Source organism: Dissoconium aciculare (genome assembly GCF_010015565.1).
Source record: "Dissoconium aciculare CBS 342.82 unplaced genomic scaffold K489scaffold_5, whole genome shotgun sequence".
In the NCBI taxonomy this organism is placed as follows: Eukaryota; Fungi; Ascomycota; class Dothideomycetes; order Mycosphaerellales; family Dissoconiaceae; genus Dissoconium; species Dissoconium aciculare.
This window is the reverse complement of record NW_022984955.1, coordinates 1,519,490-1,536,145: the sequence shown is the minus strand read 5'-3', so window position 1 is coordinate 1,536,145 and position 16,656 is coordinate 1,519,490. Positions and strand designations below refer to the sequence as shown.

Sequence of the window (16,656 nt, the reverse complement as noted above, 5' to 3'; positions counted from 1 at the left end):
GCAGCAGTCGAAACGTGCGTATCTGCAGCTCTTCTGTCTAGCAATATTACAGTGATGTCCAAGTGTCAGGCGAGGATTGGAGTGCACAGCTGGCGTGAAAGCCTCGTCGACTCTTTGTCCAGAAATTTGAATGAGGAGTGTTTTGCTGGTGAATGTCGAATGTTGAAGATTTCGTGTCTGCTTGCCCGCACCGTCGTGTGCCCGCACTTCTATCATAATTGACTGTCCCCGAATAGATCATGAGAAATTTCGTGCACGGACCGTAGAGCTCTCTTGCAGCTCTCTTGCGCCGTCAGGGTTCATATCGTTCGCGTCGGCGGATCATCGCGCCTCGCGTAATCAGACTGCCCAGGTGGTTTGCGCTCACTGCTTCATCACTTCTCTACTCTACATATAACGTTCGCTTGGTAGAACGAGACGGTTAGCGGTTCATCAACGCAGATCTGAGCTATTGAACTTATTGTGTTGGCGCGAAGAGTATCATAATAAGTATTACTTGGCCAAGCTTTGCGCTGTGTTTACAAGATGCCTCGTAGGTTCCCTGCTTGTGATTCTTGAGAGAGAGAGCTTCATGGATTACTAATTGGTTGATTTAGCTGCTCTTTCGGACGATGAGATGGAGGAAGTCGATGATGTTGATGTTCCAGACTCTATTCCTGCGCGCATCCCGCAAAAGAGCGCATCAAAACCTGCGACTGACCCTGCGGACAACGATGACAACGATGATGAGAAAGAGGAGGAAGAAGATGACGACGACGACGACGACGGCGATGAGGATGAATATCAAGTCGAAAAGATCCTCACACATCAATACGACCAGGCGGGAAATGTGCTCTATCAGATTAAGTGGTTGGGATATGAAGCCGAGTCAGATTTGACCTGGGAGCCTATCGACAATCTGTAGGTAAAGAGGCCTTGCAAATCACGGCATTTTCCTGACACGTCACTTTAGTTCTGGAGCCAAGGCCGTCCTAGAAGCATATCATACAAGTATTGGAGGCCGTCCGTCCCCGAAGAAGAAAACCCCGGCTAAAAAGGCCGGCGTCAAGGAGAAGAGCACAGGTCGGGGCGGTAAGCGCGCAACTGATGTCTCGGAGGATTCGCCGGCTCCCACCAAGAAGCAGCGCGCGACCAAAGCCAGCGATGAAGGGCCAGGCTTGCCCCTAGGCTCGTGGGAGGACTATGCTAAAGTGAACGCTGTTGTTCAGCGTGAGGACAAGTCGAAGAAGCCAGACACTGTCACCTCATCATTGACAGGGCTACTTGAATGGCACTCCACCGGCAGGAAGACCGAGCACGCCATGGAGGTTTTGCGTCAAAAGTGCCCTCAACTTCTGCTTGATTACTACGAGAGCCATCTGTAAGTTTGCACTATACATAAAGACATCACCGATGTGCCCCCACTGGAGCGCCACTACTTATTAGAGGGCCGGTCTGCCTGGCGAGAGGGACAACATTCACTGACGAATAAAGCCAGGCTGTTTAAACCAAAATGAAACAAAATTTGAGGTCTTGAGGTCTTCAGACAACACGCATACAATCGGCCATGGCCCCTTGAGCGAGTCCAATCGGCTGCAGCGAAGCATTCCCCGTGGCCTGCTGTAAGCGGCGCCGGAGACATACATGGCAGGTCCTGGACAGGCTGATCTGGCCCTGGTTCCCAAATCGTTCAAACTTCAAGGAAAGAACCACGACGCTCAAGTCCTTTGCCACGGGCACTTGGCTCCGAGCGAAGCCAGCACGGATCGCCACCGGGGCACAAAGCAACGGCTAGTGTGCTGTGCAAGATAGTGAGGAATTTCAATGCTAGAACGATGAGCCCCGGACTCTGGCAACATGCGATTGTCCCCAAGAGCCCCAAGAGGGCGCCATGTACGGCCGTCCATTGAATATTCTCTTCGTCGTGTGAGGAGTTCTGCTCAACTCGACATGGGCTTGCGCCAAAGATGTGGGAACGTTCATGATTGAGCAGATATATAACCCAAACTTTCAGGGCTGGCGGACGAGAACTGGGTGAGGTGAGGCATTCCCTTGACAGCATCATAGGACTCTGGCCCTCGCATGGCTTGTGAACATCGCTGATTGAGCCTCTTGTGATCATAATGCGTTGAATACATGCGTAGGTGCCAGCACAAGCCCACTTTGAGTTGGCCGCTTGCCCGGTGAGCCTCGTGGTAGATATTGAGGTTGGCATCAATCATCGAAACGCGATCGTCCAAAATTTATTCGCGAATGCGTAACCCCTGGGAGGTGTTTGCGCCGCGGTCATGATCAGGTACCTGCTCCGCGTCCAATTGACAGGCAATCAGCGAGAGTCTCGAAATTCCAGCTGCAGGGCAGACATCACATGAGGGACCATGCCCGTCCGTGTGCGGGCTACTTGCAGCAGATGACCCGAAGGATATGTATGCGCTGGCAACTTCTTCGAGCTTCGCTTGCAGATGGTCAGACGACAGGAAAGAGAGCACTATGTCATAATTGAAGCACAGTGATCTCGTCATCTTACCGTGTCAATCAGCAGGAGGGCGGATTGCCAGCTCATCGGAGGTCGGATCCGATACCCGGAAAAGAGGTATCTATCGCTTCCCTAACCCGCGCAGTCGAGAAACGCCCTTTGAGACTGAGCTGCAGCGACCCGCCGCATGACAATGCCGGGCCGACACAAGAATACGGAATGATGAGAGACCGACAGGTCCAGACGCTGGTAACGATCGGACCTGCGACCTGCTCGGATGGCATGAATCGAGGTCCAGATATGCCAGACACTCAAGGTCCTGGATATGCATATCACTGACTACACATTCCAAGCCATCAACAAGCAGCCCGCCCGTGACTCTGCCTTTCTCGAACGAGGCCTGTAGCAGATGCGCACATGAACGAATGGGACTCGAGGGTTCTTATCGGCAAGCTCGAGCCCAACACCGGGCAGAATGACGGGCCCAATGGTTGGATCGGTACCATGGGGCTCGATGAGTTGTAAAGCTGGAAGCAATTATGGTGACACGTGAGGTCGGATACATGTTCTACTGGTGAGGGTGCTTATTCGAATTGGAGGCAACCTGTCACAGTACCTAGATGTTTCCTCTGACGATATACAGTACGAGGTCCACATACATACACACAAATATGACATCCCACATATAAACATCTAGTTGTACACGTGCGTCTTGTCGTCATGCACGATATCTCGATCTTGCACTCCACACAAGCTCCAGCGCATATCTAGTTTTTGTAACTATTGTGCTGAAGATGCATGGAGTGGGAGAAAGCTACGACGGAGCCGTCTCGCAGGTGATGCTCTTGATGCGGAAAGTCCTTCCATGAGGATTCGCGATAGTGACAAGGATGGAATTCCAAGGAGGCTGAATGTGTAGCGCAGTACATTCACTTGCGCGTGTCTGGTTGTCTCGACCATCACAGGCAGTTCTCCGAGGATTTCGTCACAGAACGGAGTGCCACATGGTATTGTCCGGGGGAGAGCAAGTGAGAGCTCCATGTCGTCAAAAGCGGGATCCTGTAGAACGCGCATTCCCGGATGAGCTGGTATCTCGACAGTCCATGCGAAGCGACTGGTGTCCGTCCAGCTTGCTGACGCCGGAAATGATAGAGCATCGAAGGACATGCGGTCTCAGCTTGATCCGAGTGTCATACATCAGCGAATGCTGGACGACATCTCTAGACGGGCAATCGTCTCGAGCCCCTTGCCGCAAAGCCAGGGCTGGCAGTCGAAGCCACCGTGGTTGTCGACGTCAATGATGGCGCGTGGGGGTTGTTGCCCTCCGCCCACTCCACGACGGGCGCGAATAATAAGGTGCATCGCGGTGGTCGGGATTTCCAGGGTCCTTGCTCGGATGAAGAGCGGTGAGAGCCATCACCAAGCCCAGTATAGGCAGGGTTGTCGGCCAGCAGTATATTTCTGATCATGAAGTACTGCACAGGACGATAGCTGCGCGATGCGCTGGCACCCGTGGTCATCTGCTCACTCCTCTTAACACGCTACACGGGATGAGCTGCTCCGTCGGGATGGTGTTGCTCGCAGAACACCACGCCGTTATCATTCATGACGAGGGAGGATGGAGATGGTCATCTCATTAGTGGACAGAACCGATGTGTGACTGAACGTGGGAGGGACAGCCGGACGTAACACTCCCGAAACGCGACTGCGCTGGAGCACGTGTCTTAATGGAAGTGCGCGTGTCGGTTTTACAGTAACATGTCGGAGGCAACATATCGTAGGATCCCGAGCAGAAGGATCTGGCCAACAATTACACCTTGCAAAGGATCGGTTTGCTTCTGTTGATGCTGCGGCAGCGGTTGGATTTCCGCGCACGACATCCCACGTCCCGGTTATATTTCTGGAGGATGGGGCTCTGCCGCACTCGGAGTCGCTCACTTGTCGAGATGCCAACCTTCCGCGACAAAACATGACCGGGATCCATTACATATTCACTTTACGCGTCGCACAAACCGGAGGAGGTTAGCTGAGGGGTATTGGAGTCGGGCAGGCAATCAGGCGTAGAGACTCCGTGGAGAGGTCAGCGATCGACATTGGGGGATCGATCCACCACACACATCCTATTGAGAATGCGATCAACATCCCATGGATCCTCCAGTCAACACAGTCGCCCTATGGAACCGCTGCATGTCAGCTGACACACGGTCCCCGCGGCCTGGCCTCGTAGACAACACTGGCGGACGATCCGAGCGGGGCGCGAGTGTATCTGCATTGACTCTGCAGTGGCTGTGAGCAGAGCATGTGTGAACTGTGAAACAGGCGACGGGAGAGTCAGTCGTATTCGTCAGTTGGAGCATCTGACAATGGCTGAAGGCGTGGACGGATGGGCTTGCATTGGGCGCCAGAGTGAGCAGTCAGGACGGTGTACAGGACAATCGGTAGTGCATTCAACGCATTGCATGCCATTCGCCGCTTTGGCTGCTCTTGATCAACAGGGCTCTGCTGCGCATGCGCATGGGCGCGTGAACAACGTGACGTGCGTGACAGGCCCTGCTCCACATGAAGAACAACCCACCACCCTAAGTCCCAGGAAGCCGAGGTCGAGGGATTGCACCACGATTCCCCACTGTGGTGGCATGGTGATGAAAATGGTCATCTGCCGTCCGAATTTTCTTCTTCCTTCTCAGCTTCGGCCGAGCACGTGCTTGATGACCGTTTCGAAGAAAAAAAACAGTCGCCCCTGCCTCTCGGGAACGAAAATGTGTCAGCTTGTTAGCACTGTACTAACGATCGCCTAGGCAAGAATCCAGTCGAGAGGAGTCCACGGATGACGGTCGTGTGGATGCTCCCTTATTTACACACAGGAACGCGGCACCGGAGTCTCGTTCGTGATTATGCTAATCATCAGTAGCGGCCCTTTTCTTCTGCCGCCGGTGTCTCACCATTCCATTGATGTTTTCAGCTTGAGCACGAGGCCAACACGGCGGGAGAGTCGTCAACGGCTCGAAGAAGTGTTGTTTGCGCACTGCATCCTACCTGCACCTGTGATCAGTGATGTGGTGATATTCGAGGAGGTTCATGGATGCGATCAATGAATGATATTCATGAGTCCCATACGTTGCAATTCTCAGAGGTGGTGGTGAGCCTGAGAAGGAGTGCATCTTCCCGCCAGGCCGTAGATATACTTTCGTGACCATGTGCTCTTCAAAAGTCATCGCACGATGCTGACGATGAGAATGGCAGATGCAGAGGGTAGTGGCGATCGACTGTCCGACCCGTCTGCCGGAGCCCGTCCCGGCATCCAGTTCTCATGAGCATACGTAGGTACCACACCCGGAGATGTGTATGAACTATACATATATGAACGACTGACATTATCATACAACAGTGAGTGAGTGGGTGAGTCAGTGATTAGACCTGCGCCCAAGTGCAAAGGCTGGGACGTCCGTTGCGCTACCATTCCCGCTTGTCCTGGGCGGCTGGACGGGGGGAGAAGAAACGATCCTGTAGCTTACCTTTAATCCTCGCAAGGCTGCGGTATCATCTGACGGCTCGACTTCCGCGCCACACCCTTTATCTAACACTTTGCCCACCTGCCCACACACCTCTATTTGAACAGACAGACATATAATAGACACCCACACCCACACACACACGTACCTTCACACACACATCTACACACACCACTTCCACCAATCCCACCGTCATCTATGCACCATCGTTCCCTCGCATCCCGGGCCGTTCGGGCCTACAACAGACGTGCACATGGTCCAAGGTTGCTGTGTGGGGATGACTTTGCGAGGCCGGTACGAGATCTGACAACTCACTCACACCACAGTACATTTCTGTCTCCATCTCACATGAGCCATTGGATTACCTCCGCGTCACATGTCCTGATGACACTGCTTGCCAGCATGTGACGATCCAGACAGGGAGAAATCGGCCTCTTCGCCTTCAACTTTGATTTGACGAGACATGCCTAGGATATGCAAGGATCTGGTCGACGTCCAGTGACGCCAGCCAACAGATCGTGCGTTGGCATTCCACGGTCACGTTGACCATCTGCTGTTCACAGTCGTGACTGTTATCATTGTTACCAGGACATGATTCGCGTGGACACCTAGGTATGTAATCTGTATATACTTCTCGCGGTTAAACGTCCGATATTGCTGGGGATCGGGGCACGACTTCCGCCAAACGGCCGGCCTGTCAGTGCCTGTCATTACCACATTGCAGGTGAATCACATGCACCCTATAGCATGGTGCACGAAGAGCAGGTACGCGTGCACTCCACAAAGTTCAGACAGAATCACAAACCCCGTGCGCGTACGATGGAATATAATCTTCCTCGGCCTGGTCCCACAAGCCCGGTCACGCCGTGAGGTGATGGGATCTGCGTCTATCGACGGGCGGAGTGGCCCAGGCGTGCATGATGAACAAGAGCCACTGAGGACCGACCGGTTCTCCGCGGCATGATCCATGTTCACGGGTCTCCGTCCCTGATGCAGCGCATCCGCTCCTGTCTTAGCATCTGTCCATGTCTAGACAAATCGATCAAGGTTCCACACCGGTGTCATTACACAATGTCTGATTCGCGGAGCAGTCATCAGAATTGACGCCGAGTCGAAGCGTGAGCCGTCAGGTGACGATGACGATCATGTTGTTGGCCGTGACGACGACGATTATCTACGTGATAGTCAGGGGTATGGGGCCACGGTGGATGAGCGCGTGAGCTTGATCCCTGGTCGTGAGACTGATTACCATCACATTGATCGGTCGCCGATCTACATGTAGAAACAGCTGCATGAGTCCCGAATCACCATTCGGGATCGAAAGAGAAGGGTGCATCAATGGTCCTGATGGAATATTGGTCAGACAAGCGAACATGGTGGACCTCGGAGATTTTATCATCATGGCGCATCAAAAGATGGAGAGGTAGTGCACAGGTGTGGCCATCTGACCAGTGTTCCAAGACGGCAGTAGGTGGATGTACAGCGCTTATGTCCTAGATGGTAACCTATTGCGTCGACAGTTGTTAGGATATCTACGTCTGTGTGCATCTTCTTTCACCTGGAACGCGCTTGGGATGTCTCCTTCCCCGCGCATTCAGGAGTTGTGGCGACCGTTGATGGTGAGACCTTGTGGTTCACCCAAATATGTAATGGGACGATGCAAATAGGGATGCGGGAAAGGTCGAGGAATCGGGACTGTGGGACTCTTCGATGTGAGACGGGATGCTCGTCTCGGCGCCTCGCACCTGTTTGTCGAATGAACGTACGTATCTTAGTACCTAGGTAGGCAATGCCATGCCCCCACTGTCAGCTTGTCGGAGAAGGAACAATAGTCCATGAAAAGGATCGAGTGACCAGCATTCGGATGGACGATGAGGTGGAGTTCAATGTTGCTCAGGCCGATGAACGCGTAGACAACGATCACGATGAAACCCGTCGCGCCGCGATATCTTCCATTGCGCGCAGCATGTTCGTTTTATTGCATGCTCAGGTTCAAGATCGAGCATGTTGTCTCGACCCTGAACATGACGTGTGTATAGCTTCTCACCGGTGTTCCGGGAATATTCCCGTCGCATCGTTGGGTGCGTTCCAATTGCTACTATACAGAAGAGGACGATGATGAGGAGGTTGAGAATAGTACCGCTATGGACTCAATCACCGAAGAGGAGAAAATATACCATCAATAAGCAATCATGGTCCTGGAATTCAGGCGTGCATCTCCGGCTCTTTGGGACATCGGACACACGCCCCCCCTCCTTTCGGCTCGCCGCTCATGCGCACCGGCACCCACACACAAGAGTTTCAACTGCCGACCGAGCAACCCACCCACCCGGAGCGCGCGTCGAGGATGATACGGCAACTGTATGGAAATGATAGATCCCGTCCACGACGCTGAGCAGTGTGGAATGATGTTTACCACCGCCGTGCATTTAGCAGGCGTGTCATTGTCAGCCTCGGACATCCAGACGATCGTACATGTATACGATTGCGAGGGAGAATGTATTTGAGCACCGCAGATGCTGTACACGTGCTGGCGGGTCATGGCATGTCCATGTGGCCCTGAGTACGTTGTAACAACTGTCCGGTGCACTCTCTCACTTTTCACCTCTGGCTCTCCTGGTAACAACATCCGCGTTTGCAATGTAGGGAGTGAGGAAAAGAGACGGGAAAAATCCGGATCTCCTCCTCACTGCCGCCCTCCCCGCGGCGCACACCCGCAGCAGGGGAGAGGGACATGCTGTACGATGGACGTTGGACTGTACAACACATTCCCTCCACACCGGCTGCACCTGTCCACGCGCGCCCCGAATCGCCGGCACGATGCCGCCACACACGCATGCAGCCTTGACATGGGTGGAAATCGGCGGCAAGTTGCCGGGAGGCGGAAAGGGAGAGCGACAGAAGAAGGTGTGAGTATGGGGGTGTGTGTGCGTGCCTGTGGGTGGTGGATATGATTTAAGATAAAGAAGGTGACGAGCAAGCCCCGTGACAGGAAGGAGGGACGCGACCCATGCGCATATCGGTACTATACATGCATATTGTGATCATTATAGTGAAGTCCTACTCACATGCCCCATTGGTAGAATACAGTAATAAATTGGAACAAAGAGGAGAGAAGGAGGCGGAGGCGGAGGCGGATGGGGGCGCTTTTGTGTGCGTACCTAGGATGTGTGTAACCGTAACTGGAGGTGTGGGTGAATAGATGTGAGTGGGTGTGTGTGTGCGCTGGATTTTACTGCAATTCATCTTTATTTTAGTGATGCGCTTAGAGGAAAGAGAGAAAAAAAGGGAAGGGAATGGGATGTGGCAGCTGACCGACTGTTTGACCTCTAGGAAGAATAAGAAGAATACCTAAGAAGAATGAAATAAGGTACTGTGATAACTGACTGCTGACTGCGGTTTCTGGAACTGACTCTGGAACTGACGTGCGTGGTGATGATTGTTGGTGCAAAGATTCTCCTACATGCTCCACGACGGGCGGTGTTGGTGACGACCGGGACTGGACTGACTGAACTCGGGCTGAACTGGTGATGACTGACGGGCTGAACTGGCTCACTGACTGGCTGGCCCTCTTTCTCCCTCTCGCTCTCTCGCCCTCTCTCTCTCTGTCTCTCTCTCGCCGCGTCCGTTCGTCTCTCTTCCCCGCACAGCATCATTGTTGTTATTGTCGCCCACGATCTGTGTAGCTATCACACACTCATCTAAAGGTAGCCTCAACGGACTCAAAACTGCCCAGGTGTACAGTCCAGTAAAGTAATTGCCTGACTTTTCTTTGTTCGGTCGTATGTAATGTTATTGCACACACATCCATCCGGTGCACGCGCATGTATTGTCCGTGTTCGGATGGTGTCGCAATCTCTCTCATCCACCGAGACTCCCTGCGATTTCCTGTCTGCGGGCGTTGTTTTGCCCTTGCTTGTCATCAGCAGCCCCCCTCCACCACCTCCCAAGGACGACCACCAACACTACTACCCTACAACAACCTCCATGAACAACCTTGGGGGGAGGGGAGCCCAACCCGTTGGCATCATTTTAGCCTGTTAGATCCCGCACCCACGTTCGGGACTGCGTGGAATCTACAGTCGATCCGTGCTGGATTAAGAAGGAATCAAGGAAAAAAGGTTATTTGACATATATAACATCATCATCGTCAGCAGCAGCAACAGCGTCGTGTCAAGCCGCCCAACAACAGCCCTACCCTTTGCCCTGCTGCTGCTGCTGCTGCTGCCGCCGCTGCTGCTCTTCTGCGGGACTTGGACCTGCCCCGAGAGTTCACGTTTTCGCTCGCCCGGCCGCTCGCCCCCGGCTTGAGTTGAACCTACCTTGCGTGCTTGCCTTCCCTACTTGTGTATGTATCGATACATATACGTACACGCAACACGCTACACACCTGCACCGTGTGTGTGCTTTGTGCTGGACTGACTGCACTTGGACTGGACTGTACCTACCACGCCTAACACGCCTACCACGCCTACTACCTGGACTGTACCTACCCACCTACCTACTTACCTACCGCGACCGACCGACCATCCGCCGCCGCCGCCGCCCAGCTGCTGCCCCATTCTATCTCCCTCGTCACTCCTCACTACACTCCTCCTCCACACTCCACACACTCCACACACTCCTCGTCACACGCCGCTGCTCTCCTCCTCTCCTCTCCTCGGGCCTTCTTCTCCAGTTCTTATTAATATCGACCACTATCCGTCCGCGGCCACCATTTTTCACCACACCCACCACTACCACCACCACCACTACCTCTACCAATACTTACTACAACCACCATCACCACCGTCGACCGCGTAATTCTTTCGCCTCTTCTCTCGTTGCTCCTCTGTCCGTCACCTCTCGATATACAGAACCCGCGACTATCTTCTCGACGTCGCTGCCCTCCTCGCCTTCCTCCACCTCACCTCCATGTGCCAAGTGCAGGCTTCTCCCCGCCTGTCTTGCTGATACAATCCGGAGCTGGCATCAATCGTCACATCTCACCACAACGTTCAACGACCCATAGGGAAGTTGCTTTTGCACCCGCAATCGCGCTGTCCAGCGCCGCTGACCCCGGATCAAAAATCGTGGCTACTCTACAATCAACATGCCGTTTCTTCCTCACCATTCGCTGCTGCGAGTGGACCTGCCCGCGTTTCATGCCATCGACACAACCTCCGTCGAGGATCTATATGGGATGGTAGGTCCTTCTTCTCGTGCACACTGTGATTGCTAACGACAGAGCCGTCCGCTGACCGACTCCCAGTGGTCCGTCTTCTCCAAAACGTCGCACGCCATGCACAACGGCAAGCGTTACGAAAACATGAGCTGGCGGCTCATGAACCGCGAGACATTCTGTTGTGCACCTGAACTGAAGCGAAGGTCCGCTGCTGCTACTTCATCGACGGTCTCACTCGCGGCGAATTCGGCAACGAGCGCTTCCGGCAGCCTGACTCTGCCAGCGCTGTCCTCCAGCCTCGACTCTACCTCAGACGACGAAGGTCTCCCGTCACCTTCGATCAGCAATTCCGAATGTCGATCCTCGTATAGGCGCGGCGAAAAGTACATGGCACCCATCAACCTCAAACGCATCGTCAACACCATCCAGGAGAGCGGTCTGCAGCCCATCCATCTGTCCTTGCCAAGCGCAGCCACCCCGTCGCAGGAGCACATCTCTCCTGCCCAATCGCAGGAGCTTCCCTCGGAGCCCACCAGCACCGAGAGTTCCCAGATTGCGCGGTCGTCGTCGCAGAGCACCATTATGGAATCGTCCGCATCCACCCTCGGCTCGAACCCAACTACCAAGAGCTGCCTCATAGACCCGCGGTCACAACCGGTCGGTTCACAAGCCAGCTCCCACACCGAAGTCAGCACTCACAGCATCATTCGAGGCTTCGTCCCAGGAGGTGCGCCTTCATCCTACCGCTCACAGACCCACCTTCCCACCCAACCGACGCCCATCCTCAAATCAGCCAATCGCGCACCCTCGGCGGCAAAGAAGAAGGGAGCCATGTTCACCATCGGAACGTCGTCGGGCGAGGAGGAAAGCTCTCTGGACAGCCACATGCACAAAAGCGCCGTGGTCGAATGCATGCAGCGGCCCGCCACCACCACCTCAGCCACCAAGAAGCAGACTTCGTTCAAGGACGAGATCGAGATCGGCTGTGCCGCCCGGGACAGTCCGGTCTTTGATGACTCGGACGAATCGGACGAAGAAGTATCCGAAAGCGCCATCGAGGACGACGACGACTCGTCTGATTGGGAGGATTCGGATGATGGCAGCGGTCCCTCGTCCATGTACGATCGAGAGCTATTCCAACGGGTCGACTCTCGCCCAAACCTGGCCTCCCGCCGTTCGCTCCTCACCACAGCGCTCCACGAGCCGGATCGTGCGCAGGCGCTCGCCGACGCCGCATCGCGCTCGACCCCGGCCCTCCATCGCTCACGGAAACCGACGCTCAACGGCCCGTCGTTGGCCACGTCGCCTACGACGGCCATCGCGGACGGAGGCATGGAGTGGGCTGGACAAGGTCCCTCGCACGCGCGCCCCATCATCCGGACGACATCGAACATCCAGGGCCCGATGGCACTGTCGCCACGCACCACCCGGCGCAACATGCTCTCCACGGAACTGACGGAGTCCCTCCGAAAGAATCTCCTATGGGAGCGACAGCACCGGAGCACGGGCAACCTAGCGGCCCTCAAACGACGTCACACCTCCCACGACGTCAAGAACCTCCGGCAGCACGCCGAAGCAGGCCCGGTCCTCTCCCAACGCGATCCCTCCCAATTCAACAACGACTTCTTCAACGCCGGACTCGGGGAGTACCACACCAAAGGCTGGTGAGCGCTCGACCTTTCACCTACCCTTGAGGAGGACCCTCGACCTCTCTGCGTGAAAAAAGCTTTCTCTTCTCTGTTCTTCAATTCAATAGCGCGCGTCCTTACTCCATTCGAGCGGTTCAGCGAGAGTTGTTCATTTTTGATGATCCTTTACCACGCCTGTGGCAGACACAGGGTGTCGACGGCCACAAATCGTTTCGCGGCATTGTTTCCATCCATTTACCTTTTGAGAATTCAGCGAAGTGGGAAAAGAAAAGAATCACGGATTTGTTTTTGGGAAGTCTCGAGGTCACGCCCCGGACACCGCAGCCACCTGCGGTTTATTTCTCCAGAGCGTTGACGATTTTGGGATTTTCTCCTTTTGACTTTGGTTTTTTTTTCTTTCCGGCGCATTTTGAGAGGAACTCTACGACATGATACCAGCCAGCATGGGCAGCCCGCGTTGTCGCCGACCAGGCATCCGCAGTGACGGAAGCTATGAGTCTATTTGTTTGTTTGTTTGTTTATCCTATGGGAGATCGAAACGGATCTTTTCGGGTGGAAGGCCGTTGCTTCTTGGAAAAGGTTGCTTTTTCGTATCCCTTCGATTCGGCTTTATCATCCACGACCTGACTGGTGCACGACCTTCGAGAGCGGACAAACGGTCGACATGACTCTCAAGGATGGAGCGGATCGGCAGAACTATCAGGCAATGAAGAAATCGATGTGTTTTTGTACATTAAGCCAGATCCGCAACCTATGTAATATGCGCAATTCGAACCTGACGATATCCGCCGACTGTCTACAGTATCATCGACCGCGTGTCGCATGAACATGCCCCGTCTGTATCATGCATTACCGTGATAGCATTGTACAACACTTCAGGCGCTGTAGTAGTAGTAGGTCATGTCTCACCAGCAGACCGCTCCTTGTGTCTTTGGAGAGCCGCACGTGAGATGGTGGGCCTTGGACGACGCCGCACAAGCTGCTGCCTGACAGCCAGACTGTTCTGCACTACTGTAAATAAGTCTATAACAACATAAGAATTGGAACTAGTGAAGCGACGAAGAAGAGTGGTGCTGGTTGGCGGTAGCAGTGGTGGGAATACCGCAAGTGGTGGTGGTGGTATGTGTAGCTGGTCAGCCTAGGTTCTGCAGGCACGAGACACTGGGCGCAGTCGACCGACGAACGACTGCTGGCCTCTCCCTGACCCAGGCCCAGTGGGTGGTTCGCCGGGCGAATACCCCAGATTGCGCACGATCAATGGCCTGAATCATTCGCACGGGTTTACGCTAAATTTGATGGAGAGAGCTGTGCCGTGAAACCACCCGTAGGCGAGAGGCACAGGGGAGTCGTGAAGGTGAAGGTGATTGAACCGGATTCTACTGGTTGGTCGGCGACGAATGATGGTGAGGCAGCCGATCAGTCATCGGTCACATCAATCATGAGCCATACTGCATCATGCATCTAGCAGCCTAGGCCTCGAGGTTTACAACAGAGGTGGTGGAGCATTCGGCCGCAATACACCAAGCTCTCGCCCAACAGAAACACCCTCGTGGACACGATGGTAGCCTGCGGCTGATGGCCGGGATTGATTCGATATTCGACCTCGGAATAGGCAGGTATGGTGGCACAGGAAGGAGGAGAATAGAGAGAGAGAGGGAACAATGCAGATGTACGATGGTCACATGTCGAGTGTGTTGTTCGAGGCTGCAGTCGGCGTCTCTTCACCTCTCTCTGTCTCAGTCTCTGTCTGTGTCTCTCCCTCTCTCTTCCCCCCTCTCTCTTATATTCTCTCTCACTTTTATATTCCATCTCGCTCTTGCCTCGTCGACAACCTCCGTTCTCATTGGTATATACACCTAGTACATTACTATACCTCCCCAATCATTAATGGCCGGCAATTAACAAGTGCAGCCTCTGATCATCACACTACACACGGAACATACGATCATCTAGTTCTGGTCCTGACCTCGGGAACGCACGACGATGAATCATAACATGTATAATATCAGAAACATCATTATCATCGTCATTTCTGAGGCGCAGTTCTGTCGAGACATGAGAAAGAGACTGGTCATTTGCCTTCTCCTCCTCCTCCTCCTCCTCCTCCTCCTTCTCCTCCTCCTCATCCAACTAACAACGATTAGGCTGTCGGGCCGATCGTGCTAAAATGATGAGATGGTGATGGATTGCTGGATGATCCGAGATCGAATGGTTCCAAGCTGGAGGTTAGAGTGTATGCTTTAAGGTACAGTACATTTAAGAAGATGATGCGCATCTGCCCTGTTCTAGGTACAGTCCACCACCCACCAGTGCTTGTTCTTGTTCTTCTTCGCGTTAACCTCATCGTCGGCATCAATCTCTTTCTACTTCTCCTCCTCCTCCTCCCCCTCCCTCCTTCTCTGTCGCCATGGTTATTTTGAAAATCTCCCTCTGAATTCTCCTCCCTCTTCTACACCAAGGCTCGATGCACTGTACAGTGCTGTGCGCGATGATTGACCAGAGTGTAGTACTGTAATATGCACCGTCATTATTGATACGCATCAAACCACCCGTCGTCATCAACGTGCAGGTCGAGAGGAATAGAAGCAGTAGTGATGAAGAGAGTCTCGTGCTCAGTGGTTCCTGTGCTTGCTTGTCCGTATCGGCCCTTCTCTGATCATCATCACGTACAATAATTAAGCAAATGGTGTTTAATTGTAATAATAATCTTGGAATCAATCGATCATCGGTGCCTCGGCGATCACTCGCTGTCCACCTCCACCACCCCTACGACGACGACCACACTCACCTCCTACACGATGGGCATGCTCGTACCGGTGCATATGCCTGCCTGCCGTCCAGCGCTACTGTGCTCCCTCTGATGGGGATGGGAATAATGATGATGATGGTGGTGGTGGTGACACTCCATGGGTAGTCACGGCACGTCTGTTGCATGACGATGCCTCTCTCCCCCGAGAGGATCCCTCTCCGGTGACCCGCGCAAATTGACAGAGGAGTCTGGGTGCGCAATAACACGTTCGCCGCCTATCAAGGTCGCTCCTTGAAGCCTCAATGCACATCTATTGTGCACTCCGCATGGCCGGCGCTAGACATTCAGCCGCGCAACGGAGCTCGAATACGACGGATGTCTGATGACGATGACGATATCGACGATAACGACGGAGGGTGTCGATGACATTACCCAAACATGAGATGATCCACCTACAGGCCTGTACTGTACATGATCCTATGTATACACATGATCATCTGGCCAGGGAGATGTGTATCTGCGGGTTTGTCCTTGCACGCCGAAGAGGTCGCTTGTCCCATACGTCACTGATCCTCCAGGGCACATCTTCCTCCACCTTTCGAGGCATGTTTCAGATATACAGTATTCAGTCATGTCCTTCACTGGCCTGCCAGGTACATTGCAATTCCATCAGGCTGAGTGATACCGTCGACGTCACTCTCACGCGTTCAATCAAGATGGGATGAAAACGTACATGTTTCTTGTTTTCCACCTGATCAGTTGCATCGTCCTCCTCCGGTGGCCATACGGGAGATTACAGGCCCGCTCGAGTGTCCTTGCATCAACGGCAAAGTCGCAGGGTCTCGCGAGAGTCTTTCCCATCACCTGAGCACAACGGTCCTGGTCGAGTCGCAACTTCATCCCTCTGCTCGGCTGTCTTTCCCGAGGTCCACCTAGCAGCAGCCAGAACGTCACCGAAGAACATAACATACAGGATTCTGCAACGACTTGGCTTGGGCGCAGTACATGTGCGTGTCTCTCACTCGCTTTCGGTTGGTATGCTCCGCCAAAGGGCGATGGGGCCATGCGCAACATCCGGAGCCTTCTACTCTTCTCTGCCCACAGTGTACTCTATGCATGAAGTCGGG

At 53.9% G+C, this 16,656-nt stretch overlaps 3 protein-coding genes across 3 annotated transcripts; 2 read left to right on the top strand and 1 right to left on the bottom strand.

Moving 5' to 3' along the window:
* Positions 1-322: 322 nt before the first annotated feature.
* On the top strand, positions 323-1,578 carry K489DRAFT_208549 (uncharacterized protein). Its single transcript, XM_033599631.1, has 4 exons — positions 323-532; positions 597-900; positions 953-1,360; positions 1,474-1,578. Exons 1-4 carry the CDS (start codon positions 526-528, stop codon positions 1,484-1,486), a joined length of 732 nt encoding a protein of 243 aa, XP_033460853.1. The 5' UTR covers positions 323-525; the 3' UTR covers positions 1,487-1,578.
* Positions 1,380-2,366, bottom strand: K489DRAFT_208638 (uncharacterized protein). Its single transcript, XM_033599632.1, has one exon. The coding sequence runs from the start codon at positions 2,192-2,194 to the stop codon at positions 1,670-1,672; it is 525 nt and encodes a 174-aa protein (XP_033460852.1). The 5' UTR covers positions 2,195-2,366; the 3' UTR covers positions 1,380-1,669.
* An 8,693-nt stretch (positions 2,367-11,059) lies between these two features.
* Positions 11,060-13,004, top strand: K489DRAFT_424137 (DUF1752-domain-containing protein; the record flags this gene model as incomplete). The annotated part of the gene is made up of 2 exons (XM_033608262.1): positions 11,060-11,152; positions 11,195-13,004. The coding sequence occupies 2 exons, from the start codon at positions 11,060-11,062 to the stop codon at positions 12,797-12,799; spliced, it is 1,698 nt and encodes a 565-aa protein (XP_033460851.1). The 3' UTR covers positions 12,800-13,004.
* Between the last annotated feature and the right edge of the window lie 3,652 nt (positions 13,005-16,656).